A 22,322-nucleotide genomic window follows, 5' to 3' on the forward strand; every position below is an offset into this window, starting at 1 on the left:
GTGTGTGTGTGTGTGTGTGTGTGTGTGTGTGTGTGTGTGTACATGTCTACATGTTTTTCTATTCCGGTGTGGACCTGAATACACATAGTCTCATGGGGACTCATGTCACCGTGAGGACCTAAATTGAGGTCCTCATGAGGATACATGAGGATACAGGCTTATAAATCATACAGCCTCTGAAACGCATCTACAGTGTGTGTGTGTGTGTGTGTATTACCCTGTGTCTTCTGTTGGTTTAAGAGTAAACTGGAGCTGGTTAGTCACTGGTTGATCTTTCAGCCTGTATTTCAGAGTTACTGCCCCTTCTGTCTTTCCTGAACTCTATAACAAGGGAGAAACAGAACGTAACATAAGCATTTGATGATTTTACACTCTTCGACTACTTTCTTCAGGGCCAGTGTTGTAACACATCTAAGTTAGGACAGGCTGTGAGGCCCTCTGAGAGCGGGCTAATAGTCTTAAAAAATCCTTTACAATTAAACCATTGAGTGTTTGACCTGTCCTTTCAGCTGAGCATAGATGAGCGCCCTCTGACCCTGAAACAGGGAACTGATGGGTGGGGACAGCATGTCCACCGTAACGCCTTCAGGAATGGTCCAGTCCACAGAGATACTATCCACAGCCGGCTGAAGAGCAAACCTGAGTGACTGCATCACCTGAGGAGGAGACCAGAAGAAAAAGCAGTAAATACTTGAACTGACTGTCCAGTCTGTTTCTACAGCATATCTTACTTTGGGCTGCATGCGTTTAGTGCCTCTGATGAACTGAGCATGACCAGAACTTTTTCTGGCCATTCCTTTGATGAGAGCTGCACTCGCACTCTTGCTAATCCCGAAGGAGAAACACCTGAAGACACAAAAACACTAATCACCCGACATGAGCTGAATGCTGCGATATCAGTAAAAGAGGAGGAGTGAGACGAGTGCGCCCACCTGTGAGAGTAGGCGTGACTTTTCACCAGATCCAGTACCTCTTTAGTGTTATGCACCTTTCCATCAGTGAAGATGAACAGCTGAGAGAGAATCAGTGTCAGGCTGAGAAAAAACACCTCACCAATATTCAGAAAGAGTGTTCAATGATTAATACGTTTGGCTGTACCTGTCGGGGGTGATCAGGGTAACAGGGCTGACTATAGATGTGTTTCAGAGGTTGTAGGATCTCTGTGCCGCCCATGTCTGCCTTCATGTTCTTCACTCTCTTTAGAGCCTCCTCCATTGTGTCCTCACTGTACACAACACTCTGACTGCAATGACACACACCACAGTCTCTCACAAAACCACCGCTAAACAACATGAGGTCATTCCTGAAGAACAACTAACATCTGGTTACTAACGGGAAGAAGGACTCAAAGTGAGAGCCGAATCCATAGATGTTGAAGTAGCATCCGATGGGCAGACTCTTCAGCAGCAGCAGCAGCGTGTCCTAGAGAGAAACATGCACAGATGAGACTGAATAAATGATGTTAACAAAGTTCGGGAGGAGCACGTTCAGATAATTAACCTAATTAACACGCAAGCAGTTAATCAACTTAATTAACAATTGAGTTCTCCTCACTCCTCACTTCTAGTCCTAATTATTCTTATCACAACCAGCTCAATTCGAGCTCAGAGCCCTGCCCCCAGACAGCATGCCAAATACGCATAACCTCTACTCTACTTAATCATATGCATGTGTGAACTCGTGAAATCTCAATAAATGTGACATATTATAAATCATAAATCTTACTCTTGCACTTTTGATGCGCATCCGTGCGCCTTTCCAACGATGCATTTTGCAGCGCATACTGCGTGATCTGTCCACTACAAAAACAAACTCACCTTGAGATTCCAATGATGCCATCAGGTCTGCAGGGAACTCTGGGTACAAACTGATCATGAGCACCGGGTCGCCCATCAGAGAGCCTGAAACAGAGACAGTGTAAACGGGGTAATACGGTGTAAATGGTCTGAATTCAGCACTGTGTTATGCTGTACAACAATCTGTATCTATGAACACTATCACTTGGTAATAAGGTCTCTAGTGTTCCACTAACCTGCTGCACAGCAGTAACCAGACAGACTCCAGACAATGCCTTTGAATATGCTTTAATCATGGCCTAGTTTGACCCAAAACTATCATTCTTGTCTGCTACACACTTTCATGCACTTACTTTGCATGCACATTTTCCATAGTATATACTTTTAGGGCACAAGTAGGAAAACTGGGACATAGTAAAGCTTTGAGGATTACTTGCAAATCACAGGCAGATATGTTTATTTAGGTTTAAAGGTCCCGTTCTTCGTGATCCCATGTTTCAAACTTTAGTTAGTGTGTAATGTTGTTGTTAGAGTATAAATAAAATCTGTAAAATTTTAAAGCTCAAAGTTCAATGCCAAGCGAGATATTTTATTTAACAGAAGTCGCCTACATCAAACGGCCAGTTTGGACTACATCCCTCTACTTCCTTCTTTAATGACATCACTAAAACAGTTTTTTGACTAACCTCCGCCCACAGGAATACACAAGAGTTGCGTTTGTAGAGTGTGTTTGTCGCCATGTCGTCGAAACGCTGTTATTTTCATCCCGCAGTCCAATCACCGGGTCTGATTCCGGCTCAAATTGATAGGGTAAAATTAAAGACATGTTTACAATAACACTGAGCGCATGCATCTCCACGTTATGGTAAGAGGCGTGACCTTTCCGGGCAAGGTTCGCTAAGCTGCTGTCGAATCACAACACAGGAACCGCTGGCACAATCAGAACTCGTTACGTATTTCTGAAGGAGGGACTTCATAGAACAAGGAAGTCATCAGCCCGTTTTTATGACAGTGGAAACAGCGGTATACAGATAAGTAAATTATGTGAAAAATACTGTGTTTTTTTTACACGCGAAACATGAACACATGTTATATTGCACACTATAAACACAATCAAAGCTTCAAAAAACCACGGAAAAACGGGACCTTTAAAGGAAAACTATGCAAAAGATCATGAATGATTTTTCATTGTAGGCAGTGCTTGAAATGGGCCGGTATGCCATTATTTTTACCATTAGCGTACCGCCAGTTGTGTACCAGCCCTTCTGAAATGTTGCATGTACGGAAGCCCGCCAAGCCCTCCCTTCTTCAGGAATGCGTTATGAACTGAGCATCGGGAGTACCGGCACTTTTATTTTTCCACTTCAAGCACTGATTGTAAGGCAAAATCACTTTAATTGCTTAGTGAGACATGAACACCAATGGTCAGATAAATGTCTTCATGAGGAAATTCTGGCAATGTCTGATATTTTACATTGCAGTCTAGGGCTGGGACAATAAATTATGTTTTATTAGCAAAGATTTATCCAATCATCACGTCATTCCAACCAGCTGTCGGTAATCAGCAATCAAAATGTCTACCCAATCAGCATGAGTGGAGGTCTACATATGCAGTCGACTCACCTATGTTTCTGGACAGTTTTCAGCATCCCTCCATCACCCTGTCTCCTCACACTCGCCTGGTTACTTTCCTAACCACAAATATGGGGGGAGTACTCTGGCTTTAGGCCAAAATACCAAGCTCAGAGCCCTCCCCTCGGACAGTATGCGATATATGCATACTACTTTACTATCTCGTGAAACTGATACATCGCGATTCTCCAATTGATTCTGGATCAATTCTGATGCTTTCTCTCTCCAATCAATTCTGGGCTCAGTTTTTAATGGTGCTCTAGGCTAGTTTTTAACCACAGTATGCATACTGAAAATCTCAATCATTTGGAGAATTGCGACGCATTGGTTTATTGACCCAGCCCTATTGCAGTCATGAGTGTGAAGCTCCCCTCAGCATCAGTGGAACAGCCATCTTGCCTATAATGTGTACAGGGACATTTCCTCAGAGGAGGCAAGGGAGACAGTATCTCCTCAAAAAACTGGATGAGAAAAGAATCGATATTACAAAAGATAAAATGCAAATATTACAAAATGTGACATTATCACTTTTATAAAGTAACAGTGTCCAACAGCGACACATCAGGTAAAGTTACAGTGGGAGGCTTGCCTACTCAGTCCCCATTGAGTTAAAACAGACACCCTAAAGTGTACAGTGGGTTTAGTGGGGGGTAATTGAAAATGAAAGGGGGAAAGTTGCATCGTGCTTTGAATGGATATGAACGGTTATGATTGGATATGACTAGCTTATGTGATAAATCCCACCTCTTTTCGTGTGCATTCTCATTGGCCTAAAGACGGCGTTAATGGGAAGACTAATTAAAAAGTAAGTAAACAACTCAGCCATTTCACCGCTTTATATCACGTCAAAACCAAACTTAAAATGGCCTGAAAACATGATGACTGTGGAGGTTTTTAGTGCGCAATCAGCTTGGGGAAATTAAAGGTAAATGTTCGTATCTGTGTCTGTGACCAGAATCTTGAGGACATAATAAGTGTTTAAAATGAAAAGCATTTTCACAAATAATATATTGTTTAAAGCTGCTGTCCGTAAGTTTTTTTTGTTCTACAAAAATTACAAAATTAAACCCATTTTCCAAACCGGTTTGTCTTATCCTGGTGCTATAATAAGTAATTTTGGACTATTTTAAACCGGTTCACTGCAGAGCAGCACAGTGCCTGTACTGTGTTCTTCCGCAAGACGCATGCAGTTCTGTTTATTAACTTATTATTTATTAACGCTAGAGCGGCAAACGTTACAGACTGCAGCTTTAAACTGTTACTGCCTTTAGTTATTATTTTGGAATAAATGTAAAAAACTAACTTGATGAAATTTATACTTGGTTTTATAAATAGAACATTACATAGTTATTGCAAAAAAATACAAAATAGAACTGTATTTGGTCTCTCTTTTTTATGTAATGTTTATTTAACCAGGAAAATTAAGAATAACGTACATACATTCGCATTTGATATACATTATATAAAAAATTTGAGGATAAAAACACCACCGCACACCACTGGATGTGTATCCTGCAGTCTGACAGAGAAATAAATAGTCGCAGTGTGCCATGATCTCACTGGTATCACATTGTATAAGCAACAATTGTAAAGGACAGTAAAATCCATACAGTCTGTACTGGCTATAACTCACATATTAAAGTACTGAATTTGTGCACAAGCAAAACCATATAACTGGCTGAGCTGTGGCTGCTCCAGCCTCCACGACAGCAGTGGGCTGATGGGTATTCTCATAGTACAGAAGCAGCTCAACATCTTTATCGAACTGGTGACCAGCACTCAGATTCACCTACACACACCATTACAGGCTTCTTGAAACTGTGGGGTTAAGTGCATAAAAACTGACACAGAGATGCACAGTACCGTGGCGTGAGTGTGGTCAGAGTTGAGGAACACCAGAGGATCCAGAGGGCAGCTGGACTCCAGTCTGGAGATGCGGTCTGACGATCTCACATCGACAGTCAGAGACAGTGTGTACGGAATAACACATGCTGAGGAAATTTCTGGAACACCAGCAGCTGAAGCTGAGACAGTCACATGGACAAACAGAGATACTGTATAACACCAGTCAATATAGAGCCAAACCACATAACCAGAACCGACCTGTTCCCCTGGTTGGTTTAGGACAAAGCCGATTCGACTTCTGAACAACAAAGCACTGTACTACCCATTTCTGATTACTATCAATGTTGAAAACTGTTGTGCTGCTTCAGATTTCTGTGGAAACTGTCATACATTTTATTTTTCAGGATTTTTTGATGAATTGAAAGATTTGACTGTCACTTTTGATTCATTTAATTTGTCCTTGATTTAAATTGTAGTGTATCATGGTTTCCACAAAAATATAAACTATTTTCAAGATTGATAATAATCAGAAATGTTTCTTAAGCAGCAATATTAGAATGATTTCTGAAGGATCATGTGACACTGAAGACTGGAGTAATGATGCTGAATACTCTACGGAAGAGGATTAGGGCCAAGCAATAATAAAAAAATAAAACCATCTCGAGATTAAAAGTCGTTAAATTTCGAGAAAAAAGTCTAGATAAAATGTTTAGAATAAACTCGTTTAATTACGAGAAAAAACTCGTTAAATTTCGAGAAAAAAGACGAGATAAAACGTTGAGAATAAACTCATTAAATTACGAGAAAAAACTCGTTAAATTTCGAGAAAAAAGACGAGATAAAACGTTGAGAATAAACTCGTTAAATTACGAGAAAAAACTCGTTAAATTTCAAGAAAAAAGTTAAAAAATTTGAGAATAAACTCGTTAAATTACGAAAAAAAACTTGTTAAATTTTGAGAAAAAAGTTGAAAAAATGTTGAGAATAAACTCGTTAAATTATGAGAAAAAAACTCGTTAAATTTCGAGAAAAAAGTCGAGATAAAATGTTGAGAATAAAGTCATTAAATTACGAGAAAAAACTCGTTAAATTTCTAGAAAAAAGTCGAGATAAAATGTTGAGAATAAACTTGTTAAATTACGAGAAAAAAACTCGTTAAATTTAGAGAAAAAAGTCTAGATAAAATGTTGAGAATAAACTCATTAAATTATGAGAATAAAGTAATTAAATTACGAGAAAAAAGTTGTTAAATTATGAGAACAAATTCGTAATTTAACGAATTTGTTCTCGTAATTTAACGACTTTTTTCTCATAATTTAATGATTTTATTCTGAACATTTTATCACGCCTTTTTTCTCAAAATTTAACGACATTTTTCTCATAATTTAACGAATTTGTTCTCGTAATTTAACGACTTTTTTCTCATAATTTAACAAGTTTATTCTCAACATTTTATCTCGACTTTTTTCTCGAAATTTAAAACTTTAATCTCGAGATGGTTTTATTTTTTTATTATTGCTTGGCCCTAATCCTCTTCCGTAATACTCAGCTTTGATCACAGGAATAAATTACATTTTACTATATATTCACATATAAAATGTAGTAAATGCAGCTTTGCTAAGCAGAAGATACTCAAAAACCTTTAAAAAATTTTGATTATTCCAAACTTTTGGCTAGTGCCGTAAGTGACTGTAAGAGGTTTAACTATATCTGAGAAGAAAAGTTTCATAAAAAGATTTCTTGTTCATTTGTTTTGGTTGGTTTTCAAACCTTTCAAACCTTACAAGCTGCTTTAAATCAGATGTAACTGATTATGTAGAAAGACACAATGGAATACGTTTGTATATGATGATGATCTTGAGGTCTTTTGTGAAATCAGGTAAACAGCACCTGCGGGTGTGTATCTGGGGTTGAGTACAGCTGGCAGACAGAAGTGCAGCGCATGGTTGGCCTGAACGCTGAGCTCGATCACATAGATGATGGTGATGGAGGCATTCTGACCCGGAGACAAACAGCCGACACTGAGTTTGAAGACACCCGAACTCTCATCGCTCCCTTCCAACAGAAACGCCTGCTGAGCCCGAACTCACAGCATCATCATACTGATCCAGCGCCTGGAAGAGACAAATACACCCATAGCCACTTTTATTCCAGCTGACACAGAATTTATAATAAGAAAAAGATATGGGCACAAGGAAGAAAATCCCTGCTCGTTTCTTTCTGATCTGAACATTCCACATTTTTAATTAATCACAACTACTGTGTTTTGTGTCATGGAATGAAACGCACAGGATTGTGGGATATCATATATCCTGCCTGCGGAGGCAGCATTTCTCAGTTTACGGATGCACACAGGTGTGTTTGATTAAGGTCAGAGTGAGCAGGAATCAACCACCTCTCACAGATAAAACACATTACCGCCGGTGTTTAGACTCACGCTCTGTTTGTCTTGCACCTCCGCCACAATCTCCTGCTCTCCGATCTTGGCACTGAAGTGGCAGACGGCGGCATCCCTGGGCAGCGGGAAGATGAACACGGCCTCCAGCGGATGCTCCTCCTCATTGACATACTGCAGACTGGAGCTGACAGAGGCCACATGATCCAGAACCTGCAGCTGCACTGAGATGCTCTTCAGAGGAACTGAGAGAAACACATACATTAGAAGATCTGCACCTACTGCTGTAATTAAGAATTAAACATCATAGCGAATATAAACAATTAAAGCTGTAATTAACAGGAGGGAGTAGAGAACTTATACCTGGCACATTTATGTGAGACACAAGACCACAGCACCTCCTCATACTGATGCTCTGTGAGAACAAATCAGCATTTACTGCACATTATATTTCATGTAACGTGTGTCTGTTTGCACATAACCTCAATTACATTCCATATAATTTGCTGCGAGATAAAGAGCTGCTGTATAAAATTGTGTATCAGTACAGTAATATCATAAACAGCAACGCATTACAAGTAACTTGAGTTACATAACCAGATTACTTTTCAAGTAACTAGTAAAGTAATGCATTACTTTTTCAGTTTACAACAAAATGTTTTGAGAGAAAGTGCAGAGGTGTTGTGTGCACTGTGTAAACATGAATGGTTATTGTAGTTCTAGACTAAATGTCAATCTCAGAATTTTACACAAACCTGTAATAATTAACTATATTAAATTACACAAATATACTTCATGTATTTAATCGCACTTTATTAACCAATGTCTTTGCTGCTGACCTTCAGTGATCTAATTCAACCATACTAATAAGCAAAAATGACTTAAAACGGATATAAAATATAAAACGGATAGTTCCGACCCGATTTCTGATTGGTTGAGCCGCGTTCAAAGCCGTTGTAAAATTCCCGAAAACATACAGCTGACATGAGTATCGATGCACCACTGAGTGTGTATGTTGCTGCGTCTGTCTTAGTAACCACTCTTAGCAACGTAAACATATGTTTGTACTCAACTGATTTTGTTTATTGAAGCTTACTGCATTATGTAGAAGAGTATTGTGAGGGAGATAGAGAGACCGAGTGTATTACCTGAATTCAGTCCTATGTTCATAATAAAAAATCCGTTTGAATATCTGCTGCGATTTTGTCCTTTTAACATTTAATGGGTTTTCCCATGCCCTGCTGACAGCGCTAGTCAAAGACATTCTCGTCTTATTTCATGTTCACAACAAGTTTCAATATAAAAGTCTTTGCGACTGAGTGACTCGCTCATAAAGACAATCTTTGCCGCCATCTAATGGCGTAATAAATGTAACTTCTGTTGCTGTTCCCGGTCAGGGACTATTTTTTTCCAGTGGAAGGAAGGCTTTTAATGATTTTACTTCATGAAAGTTGCATTGATACATATTTTTTGGCTTTAATATTTGTGTTGTGTGGTAACCGTTATTATAAAAGCAATAAGCCCCAAGAAGCCATGGTTTACCTTGAATTTATAACAACTATGGGTCATGCCTAACAACGCCCCTTAGCTGTTATAAATTCACTGTAAACCACAGCTTATTGGGGCTTATTGCTTTATTAGATTAGATTTAGGAAATAAGAGTGTTGAACTTCCTTTTCCTGTATCCTCTTCTTCTTTAATCCAGAATGGCAGCACAGCTGAAAGGTTTGTATGAGCTGCGCCCTCTACTGTACAGGCATAAATATGCATTTCCTTCAGCCTGTGACTTATTCTTTTCACTTTTAGTTTCACTTTTTTTTTTTTTTGTTATTAAAAAACAAACAAGCAAGCCCAGCCCAGGTGAGAAAAAGTAATGCAAAAGTAATGTAATGCATTACTTTCCATAAAAAGTAATTAAGTAACGCAATTAGTTACTTTTTTAGGGAGTAACACAATATTGTAATGCATTACTTTTAAAAGTAACTTTCCCTAACACTGATCGTAAATACAGTAAACATACATGCTTAGAAGAATAATAGTAAGGCATTGCAATTTTAAAGGTGCTAATGGGAAATAAAAAATAATTCAAAGGTAACATTTTAAAAACGTTTAGTGTAGCTTACAGTTTTTCTCAGTCGCTTTGGTCTTGAATCATCCTGAACATTTGCAAACCAGTAAGTGCATTTCTTGAAACAAACATTGGATTACCTGTAGAAGCCTATAACTTACTCAGAATGTATAGTTATGTTTTTGTTTGTTTGTTTGTTTTTGTTTTTTGGTTGCTAACAAGCATTGTTCAACATTGAAGCCACATTTTCAAAACTATTCATACAATCTGCATTACCAACACTAATCTTGGCCAAACAGTTAATCTCAACTCTAAAACTCACTCAGATATCTCAAAATAAGCATGTTCTACCACAACTCTGGCAACAATTCTCATTCAGTAAGCATACATGTCATTCATGACACAATGACCTAAAAAATACTAACAGCAGAGATCATTACATAAATAATCAACTTTGATCTTTAAAGTCTGAATGCTTTTTCACCATTTCATTATAGGATAAGAATAACATTTTTTAAATTTTACTGCCTGTACAGTATAAATAACAAATGAAAAATGCAGCAATTTTTTTTTTACATTCAAAAAAATAAAAAGTTGAAACAACAAAACAATCCGGAAGCAATAATGATTACAAAAAACAACAACAACCAACCAACCAAAAAATAAATAAATAAAAAAAAGACATCAAAACCATGTCTAGCATTACTGGAGTCGCAGCTAAGTCAGGAGGCCTTTCTGTGTGGAGTTTATATGTTGTCATCGTGTTCCTCTGGGTTTCCCCCACAGTCCAAAGACATTTAGGACAGGTGAATTGGGGATTGTAAGTTTGCCTGTAGGTGTGAGTGTGAATATGTGCATGTGTGTGTGTAGTCCCTGTGATGGACCAGCCATCTGTCAGGGTGTTTTCCTGCCTATATGATCCAAGAAAGGCTCCAGCCTCCCTATGACCCTACAGAACGAGCACTTATGGATGGATGGATGGATGGATGGATAGTACTGTGTGCATTTTGCATTTTGAATGTTATAGGGTTTATAATGCTTAAGATCATAAGCTTTCACAACAGCATCAAACTCATTTCCATCAACACCTCTGAATGCATAACAATGCTCAATGAAGAGCTTTGTAACAAGTTTTTCAACCACAAAATAAACATTTTCACCCAAAACAAGAATGTTGGTGATTTTACAGAATACTGGCAGCTCATCTTTTATCTCTGTGCATATAGCAAGACCAGGTCTATATTCAGTGCCATCAAGTTTAGTCCAACTGAGTAAATGTATGTCTGTACTGTGTTCGCAAAGCATTTGCCAAGTCTTCACCATTTTCATAGTCACTTAGAGAGAAATAGTTCATTGGTCCAAATTCTTTCCGCTGTAAACTGAGCGCTTCCCAGTGACTTCCTATTGCCATTTGATGTTTTTTCACAAGCGACTTTGTGATGTTCTTAAAACTTTTTAGCATGTTTTTGAAAAATTTGTTTTTGGCCTCATATTGCATGCTCCAAAAGTGCAAAAGAGGTCCTATTTTCCTTATGCACAAAGGATAATGGATCCATAAAATGATACTTCGGTATTAACCTTTTCTGAGGGTACACCAATTTGAAAAGCTGATGGTGCTCACTGATCAAGTGTTTCAAAAAAACAGTCATGCTATAAGTAACAACAGGCGAAAAGACAATATTAGTAATGTGCAGTAACATGAGCAACAAGTTCCAGTTTGGATTTCCTGGAGACACAATGTCACCAAAAAGTAAGGGTGTGTTTTGCACCAAACAGAGTGTCTGTATAGAATTCAATCCAATGGAATTTCCACAATGTTCCAAGTTGATATTTGCCGGGAGGTTTCTGCACTCTGTGTAACCAAAGTCAAAAGAATAAATCCTTAAAAGGAGATCAATTTTTTATATGAAATTTTCAGTCATGTATCCAAATAAAAGTTTCAGCTCATACTGAGTGACACCCTCTAGTATATCATGCATTATATCAAAGGAATAATTGGAACAAACATGAAACATACAGTAAAGTGTTCAACGAAGAGCCTCCTTTAACCCCATATACAGAGTTCAACTGTGTATCTGACTGAATGTCCCTGCAGTGCATCTCAAAGCTGGCTTTTTCACGGACAACTACCCTTAGGTCATCCTCACTATAAACATTCTGGGCATCAGATTTTTCAGTTAGACACAAGTGACAAAATTGATTACTGTTAAAAGACTCAGTAAAACCAAGAAGAGCATGCATTGCCAAGTTATCTCCTACAAACTGACAAATTGAACCATAAACCTTTTCAGAAGAAATGGGCAAATAAATCCCCTCATTCTCAAGAATTTTAACATTATTTATCAAAGGAGCTAAAATGGCATCAAATCCATACTTTTTAACATCTTCAGAGAGAAACTAAGTGGATGTTCAGTACAGCAGAGATGAACTTCGGTGGAAGATTTCTCAGAATAAAATTAAGACAGCCAATCTTGTGAATCCCATGTTTTGACCCCAGGGGATTGCAGGTCTCGAAATCATCGTAATACAGTTGTACCTGTAAGGAACTGTGTTTCGAAAACATTGGGTGGCCTCTTCAGTAACTTCCATCACTAAAGTCTTTGTAGAAAACCTGTGCAATCCTACTATTATTGCTGGGGTTGTTACAAAAGCAATGAAAAATTATGCAGTTTAGATATTAGTTTTACTGAATGTGTGAAGAGTTTTGAAAATGTGGCTTCAGTATAGACCCCTTAATCGCCTACGTCACTGTGACGTCACCGCTCTAGCTGGAGGCAAAACATAAATAAGAACTCATAGCAGGCGCGCTAAAAGTTTGAGGTTTTGACTTTAAAATGTCGTCTTCTTGTGTTTTTGGCTGCCAGAATAGAAGGAACAGTACTTTTGGATCAAAACTAAAGTTTTACCAGATCCCGGCAGACATTCCTTCACAGAAATCAAGAAGACAACTGTGGTTGAATGCAATACAGCGTACAGACTGGACGGAGACGATCATAAATAATACTCGTGTTTGCAGTGCACACTTCATATCAGGTAAAATAATCGATGCATATGTAATGGTGTGTTGGTTTTATCTAGTATAAATCAGCAGGTTTCTGTTTTATAGGTGAAAAGTCGCCAACTCATCGCACTAGATAGCTTAAATGTTAAACAAACATACAGCGATAGATGTGTGTGCCATCCTTTGAATGGTCTCTTAAAATAATCCACATTGCTAGCCATAATCATAGTTAGCCCAGCGTTAGGTTACATTAGACAATAAGCTTTGACAAAATTCCCCGAACCACCCGAAAGTAATTCATATGTTGTCTAGGAAATATCCAAAACTTAAGTTAATTTACAAAAATAGCTGTCACGGTCCCGCAGAACCAGTGACTGTACGTATTCGGACAGTTCTGAACCTTCTTCTGCATCTATGTTTAATAAATCCCTCCTAAAACATGCTAGCTTACGCTTGTCAACATTGAGTCCAGCGTCTCTTTTTGCCTCCAGCTAAGCCCCGCCCACCAGGAAACGTTGCAATGTTTACAAACTTTTAAGGGGTCTATTGACCAATGCTTGTTAGCATTAAAAAAAAAACTGTAATGTACTTGACAGTTTACAATAACTAGTTCAACCATTTTGCATTTAACAGCTTATGTGATTAACTAATGCTTACATTTTTTGAAGGGTACAACTAACAGGGAACCAGTATAATACATTTTGAGCAAGTACATAATCAATAGCATGTATGTACCAAAGCATTTACAAATTGTTCAAAAGAATGATACATTTCTTTTATGATGTGCAAAAGTGACTAGATGATGGTGATGTGGAGGTTCAACAAGTAGTTTTGAGAATTGTGATCTTAGAAATGTTCTAATTCCACTGAGAAAAACTAATACACAACTTATTAATAAGGAATAGTATGTGCAGATAAGCAGATGAGCGCAGAATATTAACGCAATTTAATTACAAGCGTTTCCCAAATAAAACCGTTACAAAGAAAATGCTTAACCTGTAAATAAACGTGTTCATATTCTTCTGCGCTCATCTGCACTTAGTATGCTTTATTATAATGTTTACTGAATTTGGTCTTTTAAAATCACTGTCTTAGTAACGTCAGCTACATTAAGCGTTTCAGAACGTCACACTGAAAGCGATGAAATCATTTCCACTAACTCCTTTGCTTCCTTAGAAAGTGAAAGTGAACAGGAAACACGTCTTACTGTTTTTATAAATCCTCAGCGATCGACTCAGTAAATAAGATGAAAATGACTTTCTTACTTCAGGAAGAATCGGATGATCTGGCTGAAATAAAACTGAAACTGAGAAACTGAATCAAAGCAGGGGTTCTGAGGTGAAGTTGCGGCCTGCGGGCGAGATGTTGGGCTCATGAATATTAAGTACGTCACGTCATGGACGTGCTATGTCTCAACGTGCTTCTGCACGCCCTAGTTCAATATTCACGCTGATCAACGAGATTCACAAACCAATATACCAATATGGTTTGTAATGCACTACAGAGTTATCATTGTAAGCTAGAAAATCTTAAGTATGATCTATTTGGTTGTTCTCTTAAAATTAAGAGTATGAAATACCCCTGTCATTTGACATAGCCTACACCTCATAGTGAAAGGCAGTGTATGTCACAAAATGTTTGTTTTTTTTCATCTTCTGTTTTTACTGAGTATCTGATTTACCCCCTTTAGAGTTTTAAAAGTCATTAGTAGGTTTTGTTGACATATGCTATTTCCTTGACACTTGGCAAGTAGCCTACTATTAAAATGTGTTATATAAACGGGTTGAATGATTGTGGGGTCACAGATAACGGTTGTGCTGCTCTGGCTTTATGAAATCAAACCTCTCACAACTGAAAGTTTATGGTGAACAAAATGTTGGTAGCCTAGCTGCTCGTGATTAATTGGCTGTTTATTATTTCTTTATTATGTCACGGTTTGCGTTTGTTTTTATTTTCCTATGTTTCATTGTGTTTTTGGTTAGTTTCCCTGTGACCTAGTTTTCCCCAGTAGCCTGTGTAATTAGTAATCATTTTCCTCACCTGTGTTTTGTTAATTATCTTGTAAAGGTCCTTTGTTTGTCTCATGCATATATATCCTGTGTTCTCCCTCAGACTTTGTCTGGCTACGCGAGACTAGTACAAATGCAACGCAACATCAGTGCCATAGAAACCAATGCAAATATTCTGGAGAAGGAAAGTGTGCCACAGGGCACATAAATTGAATCTGAATAGGTGTTAAACATAGTGTGGACAGTCAGTCATTTAGTGCTAATCAGAGCTAATTATTATTTATATATATATATATATATAATTTATTTTTATTATTTTTTATTTTTTTATTTTCTATTAACATAAACATATTATTAAAGGGAAAATATTCAGATTTGTTTATCTGTTGCATCTAGTACATATTCACAATTCTTTCTAACAGAGCTGCGGATTCTACTTTTGGGTCCAAAAAATGCAGAGAAAAGTTCAGCAGGAAACACTATCCTGGGAAAAAAGGAGTTTGATTTGAAGACTTTGCGCTGTAAGAAGATACACAGTGAAATATCTGGCATGAAGATCACTGTGGTTGATACTCCAGGCTGGTGGGGAAATTTACCCTTTGAGGAAAATCCTGAACTGTACAAACAGGAAATTGTCCTGAGTGTGACTAAATGTCCTCCAGGACCTCATGTCCTGCTTCTGATTTTAAATGTGGACACACCGTTTAAACGAAATGAAAAAGACATTCTGTGTGATAATATTAGATGCTTGGGTGAGGAAGCACACAATAGTATTGTTCACCAGTGAAGATCAGCCCGGAGGAATAACAACTCAACTGTTTGGGAATGAAACCCTCCAGTGGCTCATTGAGAAATGTGGGAACAGGTATCATGTTCTCAATACTAAAAACTGGGGTGATGGATCTCAGGTCACAGATCTGCTTAAGAAAATACAGGAGGTGCTGGAAGGAAACAGAGGTGGTTATTATGAAATGAACAGAGAGACTTTACAGTGTGTGAAGGAGAAGAGAAGAGAACATGAAAAGAGAGCAGAGGAAAGAAGAATGAAAAATCAGCAACTGAAAGAAAAGACAAGAACAACTGGTGAGCTTTATTTGTTGTTATTCTGTAAGGAGGGAGACCCCTTATATTAAAATAATGAGAGAAATTGTATAACATTCAAAATGGTGGCTTTGACAATGTCAGTCCCACCCTTTACTCTAGAATGCTTTTGATTCAAAAGTAGTTTTTAGCATGAATTTGTGCTAAAAAAAAAAAAAAAAAGTATTGTATTGTTTTTAAAACTGAGCACAAACAGTAACAGAATGCTGACTTAGAATTCTAAACGTTTCTGTCTGCATGTGACCAGCAGGAGATGAACATCCACTCTCAGAGCTGAGGATGGTGCTGCTGGGTTATAATGGATCTGGGAAGAGTTCAGCAGGAAACACCATCCTGGGCAAATCTGCTTTTGATTGCAAAAGCTCACTTACATCTCTGATTCGAGAAGGAGATGTTTCAGGAAGACACATCACTGTGGTTGACACTCCAGGCCGAAGAAGAAATTACCACACAAAATACACCCCTAGACTCTATAAAGATGAGGTTGTGTTGAGTCCATCTCACTGTCCTCCAGGACCTCACGTCTTTCTCCTGGTCATACGAACGGATGTTTCTTTCACTGAAGTGTACAGAAGGGCAGTGGAGGAACATGTTGCCTTTATTGGTGCAGATGTCTGGGATCATATCATTGTTCTCTTTACCTTTGGTGACTGGTTGAGAGACACAAGCATTGAGCTGTTCATTGAGAGTGAAGGAGAAGCTCTTCAGTCGATAATAGACAAATGTGGGAACAGATATCATGTCTTCAATAACAAGAACAAAGATGATAATAATCAAGTGACTGAGCTGTTGGAAAAGATAGAAGAGATGGTCGCAGGAAACAAAGGAAGCTGCTTTGAGAGAAACAATCAGAATTTACAAGAGGTGAAAAACAGAAGGATGAAAGTAGAGGAAAGAGCAAAACAGATGCGAGATGAAGTGCAAGAAAGAAATGAATTGAGACATTCAACATCAGGTGAGTAAACAGTAAAAACATGGTTTAATGTTGCTTACATACATACAGTAAACAACCCTGGTTCACTGGAAATATGTTTTTTGCTAAATGATTACGTAGATTCTTGCACGTTTCTCAGTGCTTTCAAAGTGAAATGTTAAGTGAGTGACGTCAAAAGCATGTTCAAAATTATGTTATTTTAATTTTAATTGTAGCTTGTTTCTAGAAGTCTTTGAGCTCTTTTACTGTAAATTGTACTTCATATGACTCGTACCTGAGTGCTCTGCATTGCAAGTACAATGCTGTACCAGGTGAGCTACCGAACAAGTTAAAGGGTTAGTTCACCCAAAAATTGGAGCGCCAAAGTCAAGTGATTTCAGTAAACGAGGATTCATTAAGTGATAAGTGTTTTGAAATTTCAATGGTTCACCACTAGGGGGCGTGACTTTGGCAGTTTGATATGCGCTCCGAACCACTGATTCGAAACAAAAGATTCATAAAGTTTCGAAGATTCATGAAGCAGTGTTTTGAAATCGCCCATTACTAGATATTGTCATATTTAGTTTTTTTGGCGCACAAAAAGTATTCTTGTTTTCCTCTTGAAAGTGTTAATTGTCTTGCTGGCAATGCAGGCCTCACTTGAGCCATCAGATTTTATGAAAAATATCTTAATTTCTGTTTCGAAGATGAACAAAGGTCTTACAGGTGTGAAATGTTTTATGAACAAAATTCAGGAGGAGCAGGTGCAGATTATTAACCTAATTAGCATTCAGTGGAAAGCATTCAGCTAATCAGCCAACAACAAGAGGTGTATACAGGTGCTGGTCATATAATTAGAATATCGTGAAAAAGTTTCTTTTTTATTGTAAATTATTTTTAAAAAATGAAACTTTCATTTATACTAGATTCCCTACATGTAAAGTAAAACATTTCAAAAGTTTTTTTTTTTTTTTTTAAATTGGTTGATTAGAGCGTACAGCTAATGAAAGTCCAAAAGTCCAGTATCTCAAAATATTAGAATATTTACATTTGAGTTTCATTAAATGACCATCCCTACAGTATAAATTCCGGGTATCTCTTGTTCTTTGAAACCACACTAATGGGGAAGACTGCTGACTTGGCAATGGTCCAGGAGACAATCATTGACACCCTCCACAAAGAGAGTAAGTCACAGATGGTCATTACTGAATGTGGTGGCTGTTTACAGAGTGATGTATCAAAGCATATTAAATGCAAAGTTGACTAGAAGGAAGAAATTGGGTAGGCAAAGGTGCACAAGCAACAGGGATGACCACAAGCTTGAGAATACTGTCAAGTAAAGCTGATTCAAACACTTGGGAGAGATTCACAATGAGTCAAATGAAGCCGGAGTCAGCGCATCAAGAGTCACCACACTCGGACATCTTCAGGAAAAGGACTACCAAGCCACTTCTGAAACAGAAACAATGTCAGAAGCATCTTACCTGGGCTAAGGAGAAAAAGAACTGGACAGTGAACAGTGGTCGAAAGTCTTCTTTTCAGATAAAAGTAAATTTTGCATTTCATGTTGAAATCATGGTCCCAGAGTCTGAAGGAAGACTGGAGAGGCACAGAATCCAAGCTGCTTGAAGTCTAGTGGGAAGTTTCTGAAGTTAGTAATGATTTGTGGGGCCGTGACGTCTGCTGGTGTTGGTCCATTGTGTTTTATCAAGTGCAAAGTCAATGCAGCCATCTTCCAGGAGATTTTGGAGCACTTTATGCTTCCATCTGCTGACAAGCTTTATGGAGATGCTGATTTCCTTTTCCAGCAGGACTTTAGCACCTGCCCACAGTGCAAAAACCACTTCCAAGTGGTTTGCTGACCATGATATTACTGTGCTTTATTGGCCAGCCAACATACCTGACCCCTGAATCTATGGATATTTTCAAGAGAAAGATGAGAAACAGTCGATCCAACAATATACAGATGATCTGAAGGCTCAATAGTGCCTCAGCAGTGCCACAGGCTGATCACTTCCATGCCACACTTCACTGATGCTGTAATTTGTGCTAGAGTAAGTCATTTGCTGTAATATGTGCTGCCGACCAAGTATTGAGTGCACAAATGAACATACTTTAAAGAACTTGAACTTTTCTGTTTTGAAAATCCATTTTTTGATTGATCTTAGGAAATATTCTAATATTTGGAGATACTGGATTTTGGACTTTCATGAGCTGTACGCTCTAATCATCAAAATTAAAAAAAAAAAAAACGTTTGAAATGTTTTACTTTACATGTCGGGAATCTAGAATATATGAAAGTTTCATTTTTAAAAACAATTTACAATAAAAAAATGAACTTTTTCACAATATTCTAATTATATGACCAGCACCTGTATATACTGCAGACTTACTTCTGTTCGTTGACAGTTTATTAGCATCCTTTCATCCCATCCCTTCATCTCCTCACTTCTAGTTCTATCTATTATTACCACATCCGGAAGGAGTACTCTGGGTTCGGGCCAAATTTCCGAGCACGGAGCCCTCCCTGGACAGCACGCCAAATACACATTACTTTACTCTACATAATTATATGTGTATGTGAAACAACATGAGGGTGAGTAATTAATGACAGAATTTTAATTTTTGGGTGAACTAACCCTTTAACTCTGTAACTGTTAGTAAAGGCGTACTGACATGGACAAATTAGTTGGTACGCTTATACGGAAAAATAACCCACAATTTTCTCTAAAATAACTTGAAACTAACAAAAATAATAAACATTCATCATTGTTTATTCTATATGTAATCAAAATCACTGCAAACATGCAATTTCTGTAGCTTTCAGTGAAACTTCTGCACCTGTAAACAGGTGGTTCGGCCCACTCTTCCTGGCTTTTTTATGTTTTTCTTTCAACAGTGGCATCCTCCTGGTTTTCTTTTACTGAGACAAACTGTTGGAGATCGTCATATAGTCATTACCTTCAATACTTTTCTGTATTTTTGTTTCTGATCTCAGACAATGCTCCCCTTTCCTTTCTCTGGTCCAAGTTCAGCGATGCACACAATACTTTTCTCCATTTAAATAGGCTGAATAACTGATTACAAGATTGAAGTCGTGTGAAATTAATTAAAGAAAGCAGTTTATTTGAAATACTTGAAATACCACTATGATCCAGGTATTTATCATCTTTTCTAGTGGTACCAACAAATCTGTCCAGGACTGCATTCCTCAAAAGCATTGTGAGCCAAGTCTATCGTATAAAGACCATTAATTTCAATGACTCTTTGATCTTAGCCTGACGAAGCTTTTGAGAAATGCAGCCAAAGCCATTTTAGATTATCTTTGTAGAATAAGCAATAATTTATCTCTTTTCACGTTATTTGCTTTACTGTGACATACCATAGGTATGCAGGTAAACATGAGTCAATTTGCTTTTAATTTCAGCCATTTTTAAGAGGAAGTAAGCATTGATTAAATGAGTAATAAGTGAAACAAATTCACTGTAGAGGTTGCACATTAAAAAAGTAGTCAAGTAATGTTTATTCTTTATTTTTATTTATTTTTTTAAGGAGATGCTGAACTTTCTGAAATGAGGTTGGTGTTGCTTGGGCCACATTGTTCTGGCAATAGTTCAACAGGGAACACAATTTTGGGCAGAAAAGCATTTGATACAAGAAGAGAATCAGAAGAAAATTTAAAAGAAAATGGGGAAGTGGCAGGAAGGAATCTCACCGTGGTTTATACTCCAGGTTTTGAGAAAGATTACCTATTTGGAAAAAGACTTGAGGATGCTAAACTCAACATCTTAAGAAGTGTAACAGAATGGACCTATGGAACACATGCTTTCATTTTAGTCCGGAGTGTTGAGTCTTCCTTTGTGGAGGAAGAGAAGAGTGGACTAGAGAAAATCATGGAGCCTCTCGGTGAAAATGTCTGGAATCATACACTGGTTGTGTTCGCTGTTGGAGATGAACTAGGAGACATTCCCATAGAGTTATTCATAGCAAGTGAAGGAGATGCTCTGCAGTGGCTCATTGAGAAATGTGCAGGCAGATATCATGTTCTCAACAATAAGAACTGGGGTGATGGATCTCAGGTCACAGAACTGTTGGAGAAGATCGAGGAGATGGTGGCAGGAAACAGAGGATGTCTTTATAAACTAGATGAAGAAACTTTAAAGAGGGTTCAAAGAATAGTGGCCATTCCCATTAAAAGAGCACAGAGCATGGATGATCCACTAAATCGTAAGTTGTTCTTTATTTTTTGCATATTATGCAATATAAAAACATTTTTCTGATGTATTACTTACTTTCCTTGCAGTTGCTGAAGGATGCAGTCCTTCCTCAGGGATCAGTTCAGCATGTGTGTCCCAGAGATCACAAGAAGGATCTGAAGATAGGCATTACATGTTCAAAAAGGAGCTCTGGAGTTGAGTCTCTTGGTTCTATTCCTGAGTTTGATTGAGAACTTCAATCAGATTAAGATACATGTGCAGCCTAACAATGTCTATTTTTGTTGTTGTTGTTTTGGTTGCAGATTGACACTGGATGGTGAATTAATTTAATCCTGATTCTAATATAAGTTTCCTTCATTTAATAAGCTTTTACATTCCATTACTTGTTTATAGAACAAAGAAGTAACGAAAAGGTTACTCATGTATTCAAAAACTTGGGTACAAATGTTTGCAAAAAATTGTCATGCTCTTTGCACAAGTAACTTAATGAAAAAGGTTACCATGTAATCAAAATGCTCTTTGCAGTAATGAATTTATTGCTAGAAAATTGATAAGTTTAGCCAGCATATCATCAATCATATCTCAACCGATCAGAGTTCATCTTTTTATTATTATTATTATTATTATTATTAATTGTGTGCAATGCTGTGACAAAATTCAGTAGTGTCATTTCACTATATTCATTTGCTAATTTTATTGTTTTTATTATATAACATGTTGCTTACTTTTCTTTGCTTTTATGAAACAATATTTGCCCGTTTTACAACCTGATATTCACAACTGTCTGCACAGTAACAATCACTGCACAAATAAGCAAAATGTTGCAAATAATATATTATAGTGAAATCTGCTGATCTTGCCAGCTACTCTTTTAGTGTGTTATTTATACTGCTTTGTTGACTGAAGTGTTTTTTTTTTTTTCCATGTCTTATGGCTTTATTTTTGCGCATGTCGTTTCTGCAGGCAAGACAATTCTTCTGTAAAATATGATTGCAGACTTTGAAAGTGCATATTAAAATGTGTCTATTGATCTATGTTTGGAATAAACACTTATGTTTGACTGTTGACACGGTGGTGTCACGTGTTATTTGCAGCTCTAACTACAAAGGCTTTTGTGTTACTTTCACTTTCATTTGAGGCGCGTCAGAAACTGGTAAGACTGCTTTTTACTTTACATGTTACATAGGCAAATAACATAGCCTATAAAATTTTTTGTTCATAACTGTGTTGATAAAATAACTAAACATGTTTTCTCATAAGCACGACTGTAAATGGGTCATTCTACAGAAACGTCCACTTTTGGTATGACAAAATGTCTTAAAATGTATTTTTTTCTAACATTTAA

General features: G+C 37.5%; 1 protein-coding gene and 1 pseudogene across 1 annotated transcript; one reads left to right on the plus strand and one right to left on the minus strand.

The window, feature by feature from the left end:
- Positions 1 to 143: 143 nt before the first annotated feature.
- LOC125253137 (von Willebrand factor A domain-containing protein 5A-like) lies at positions 144 to 14,472 on the minus strand. The gene is given in 14 exon segments (XM_048166936.1): positions 144 to 321; positions 498 to 656; positions 732 to 846; positions 933 to 1,012; positions 1,099 to 1,243; positions 1,334 to 1,422; positions 1,726 to 1,901; positions 5,103 to 5,217; positions 5,292 to 5,452; positions 7,164 to 7,350; positions 7,352 to 7,387; positions 7,711 to 7,913; positions 8,032 to 8,083; positions 13,945 to 14,472. Coding segments are annotated over 13 exon segments (1,617 nt in total). The 5' UTR covers positions 8,075 to 8,083; positions 13,945 to 14,472; the 3' UTR covers positions 144 to 213.
- Positions 10,429 to 22,074, plus strand: LOC125252321 (annotated as a pseudogene).
- The last annotated feature ends 248 nt before the right edge of the window (positions 22,075 to 22,322 follow it).

The sequence above is a fragment of the Megalobrama amblycephala genome, linkage group LG18 (assembly GCF_018812025.1).
Source record: "Megalobrama amblycephala isolate DHTTF-2021 linkage group LG18, ASM1881202v1, whole genome shotgun sequence".
Taxonomy (NCBI): domain Eukaryota; kingdom Metazoa; phylum Chordata; class Actinopteri; order Cypriniformes; family Xenocyprididae; genus Megalobrama; species Megalobrama amblycephala.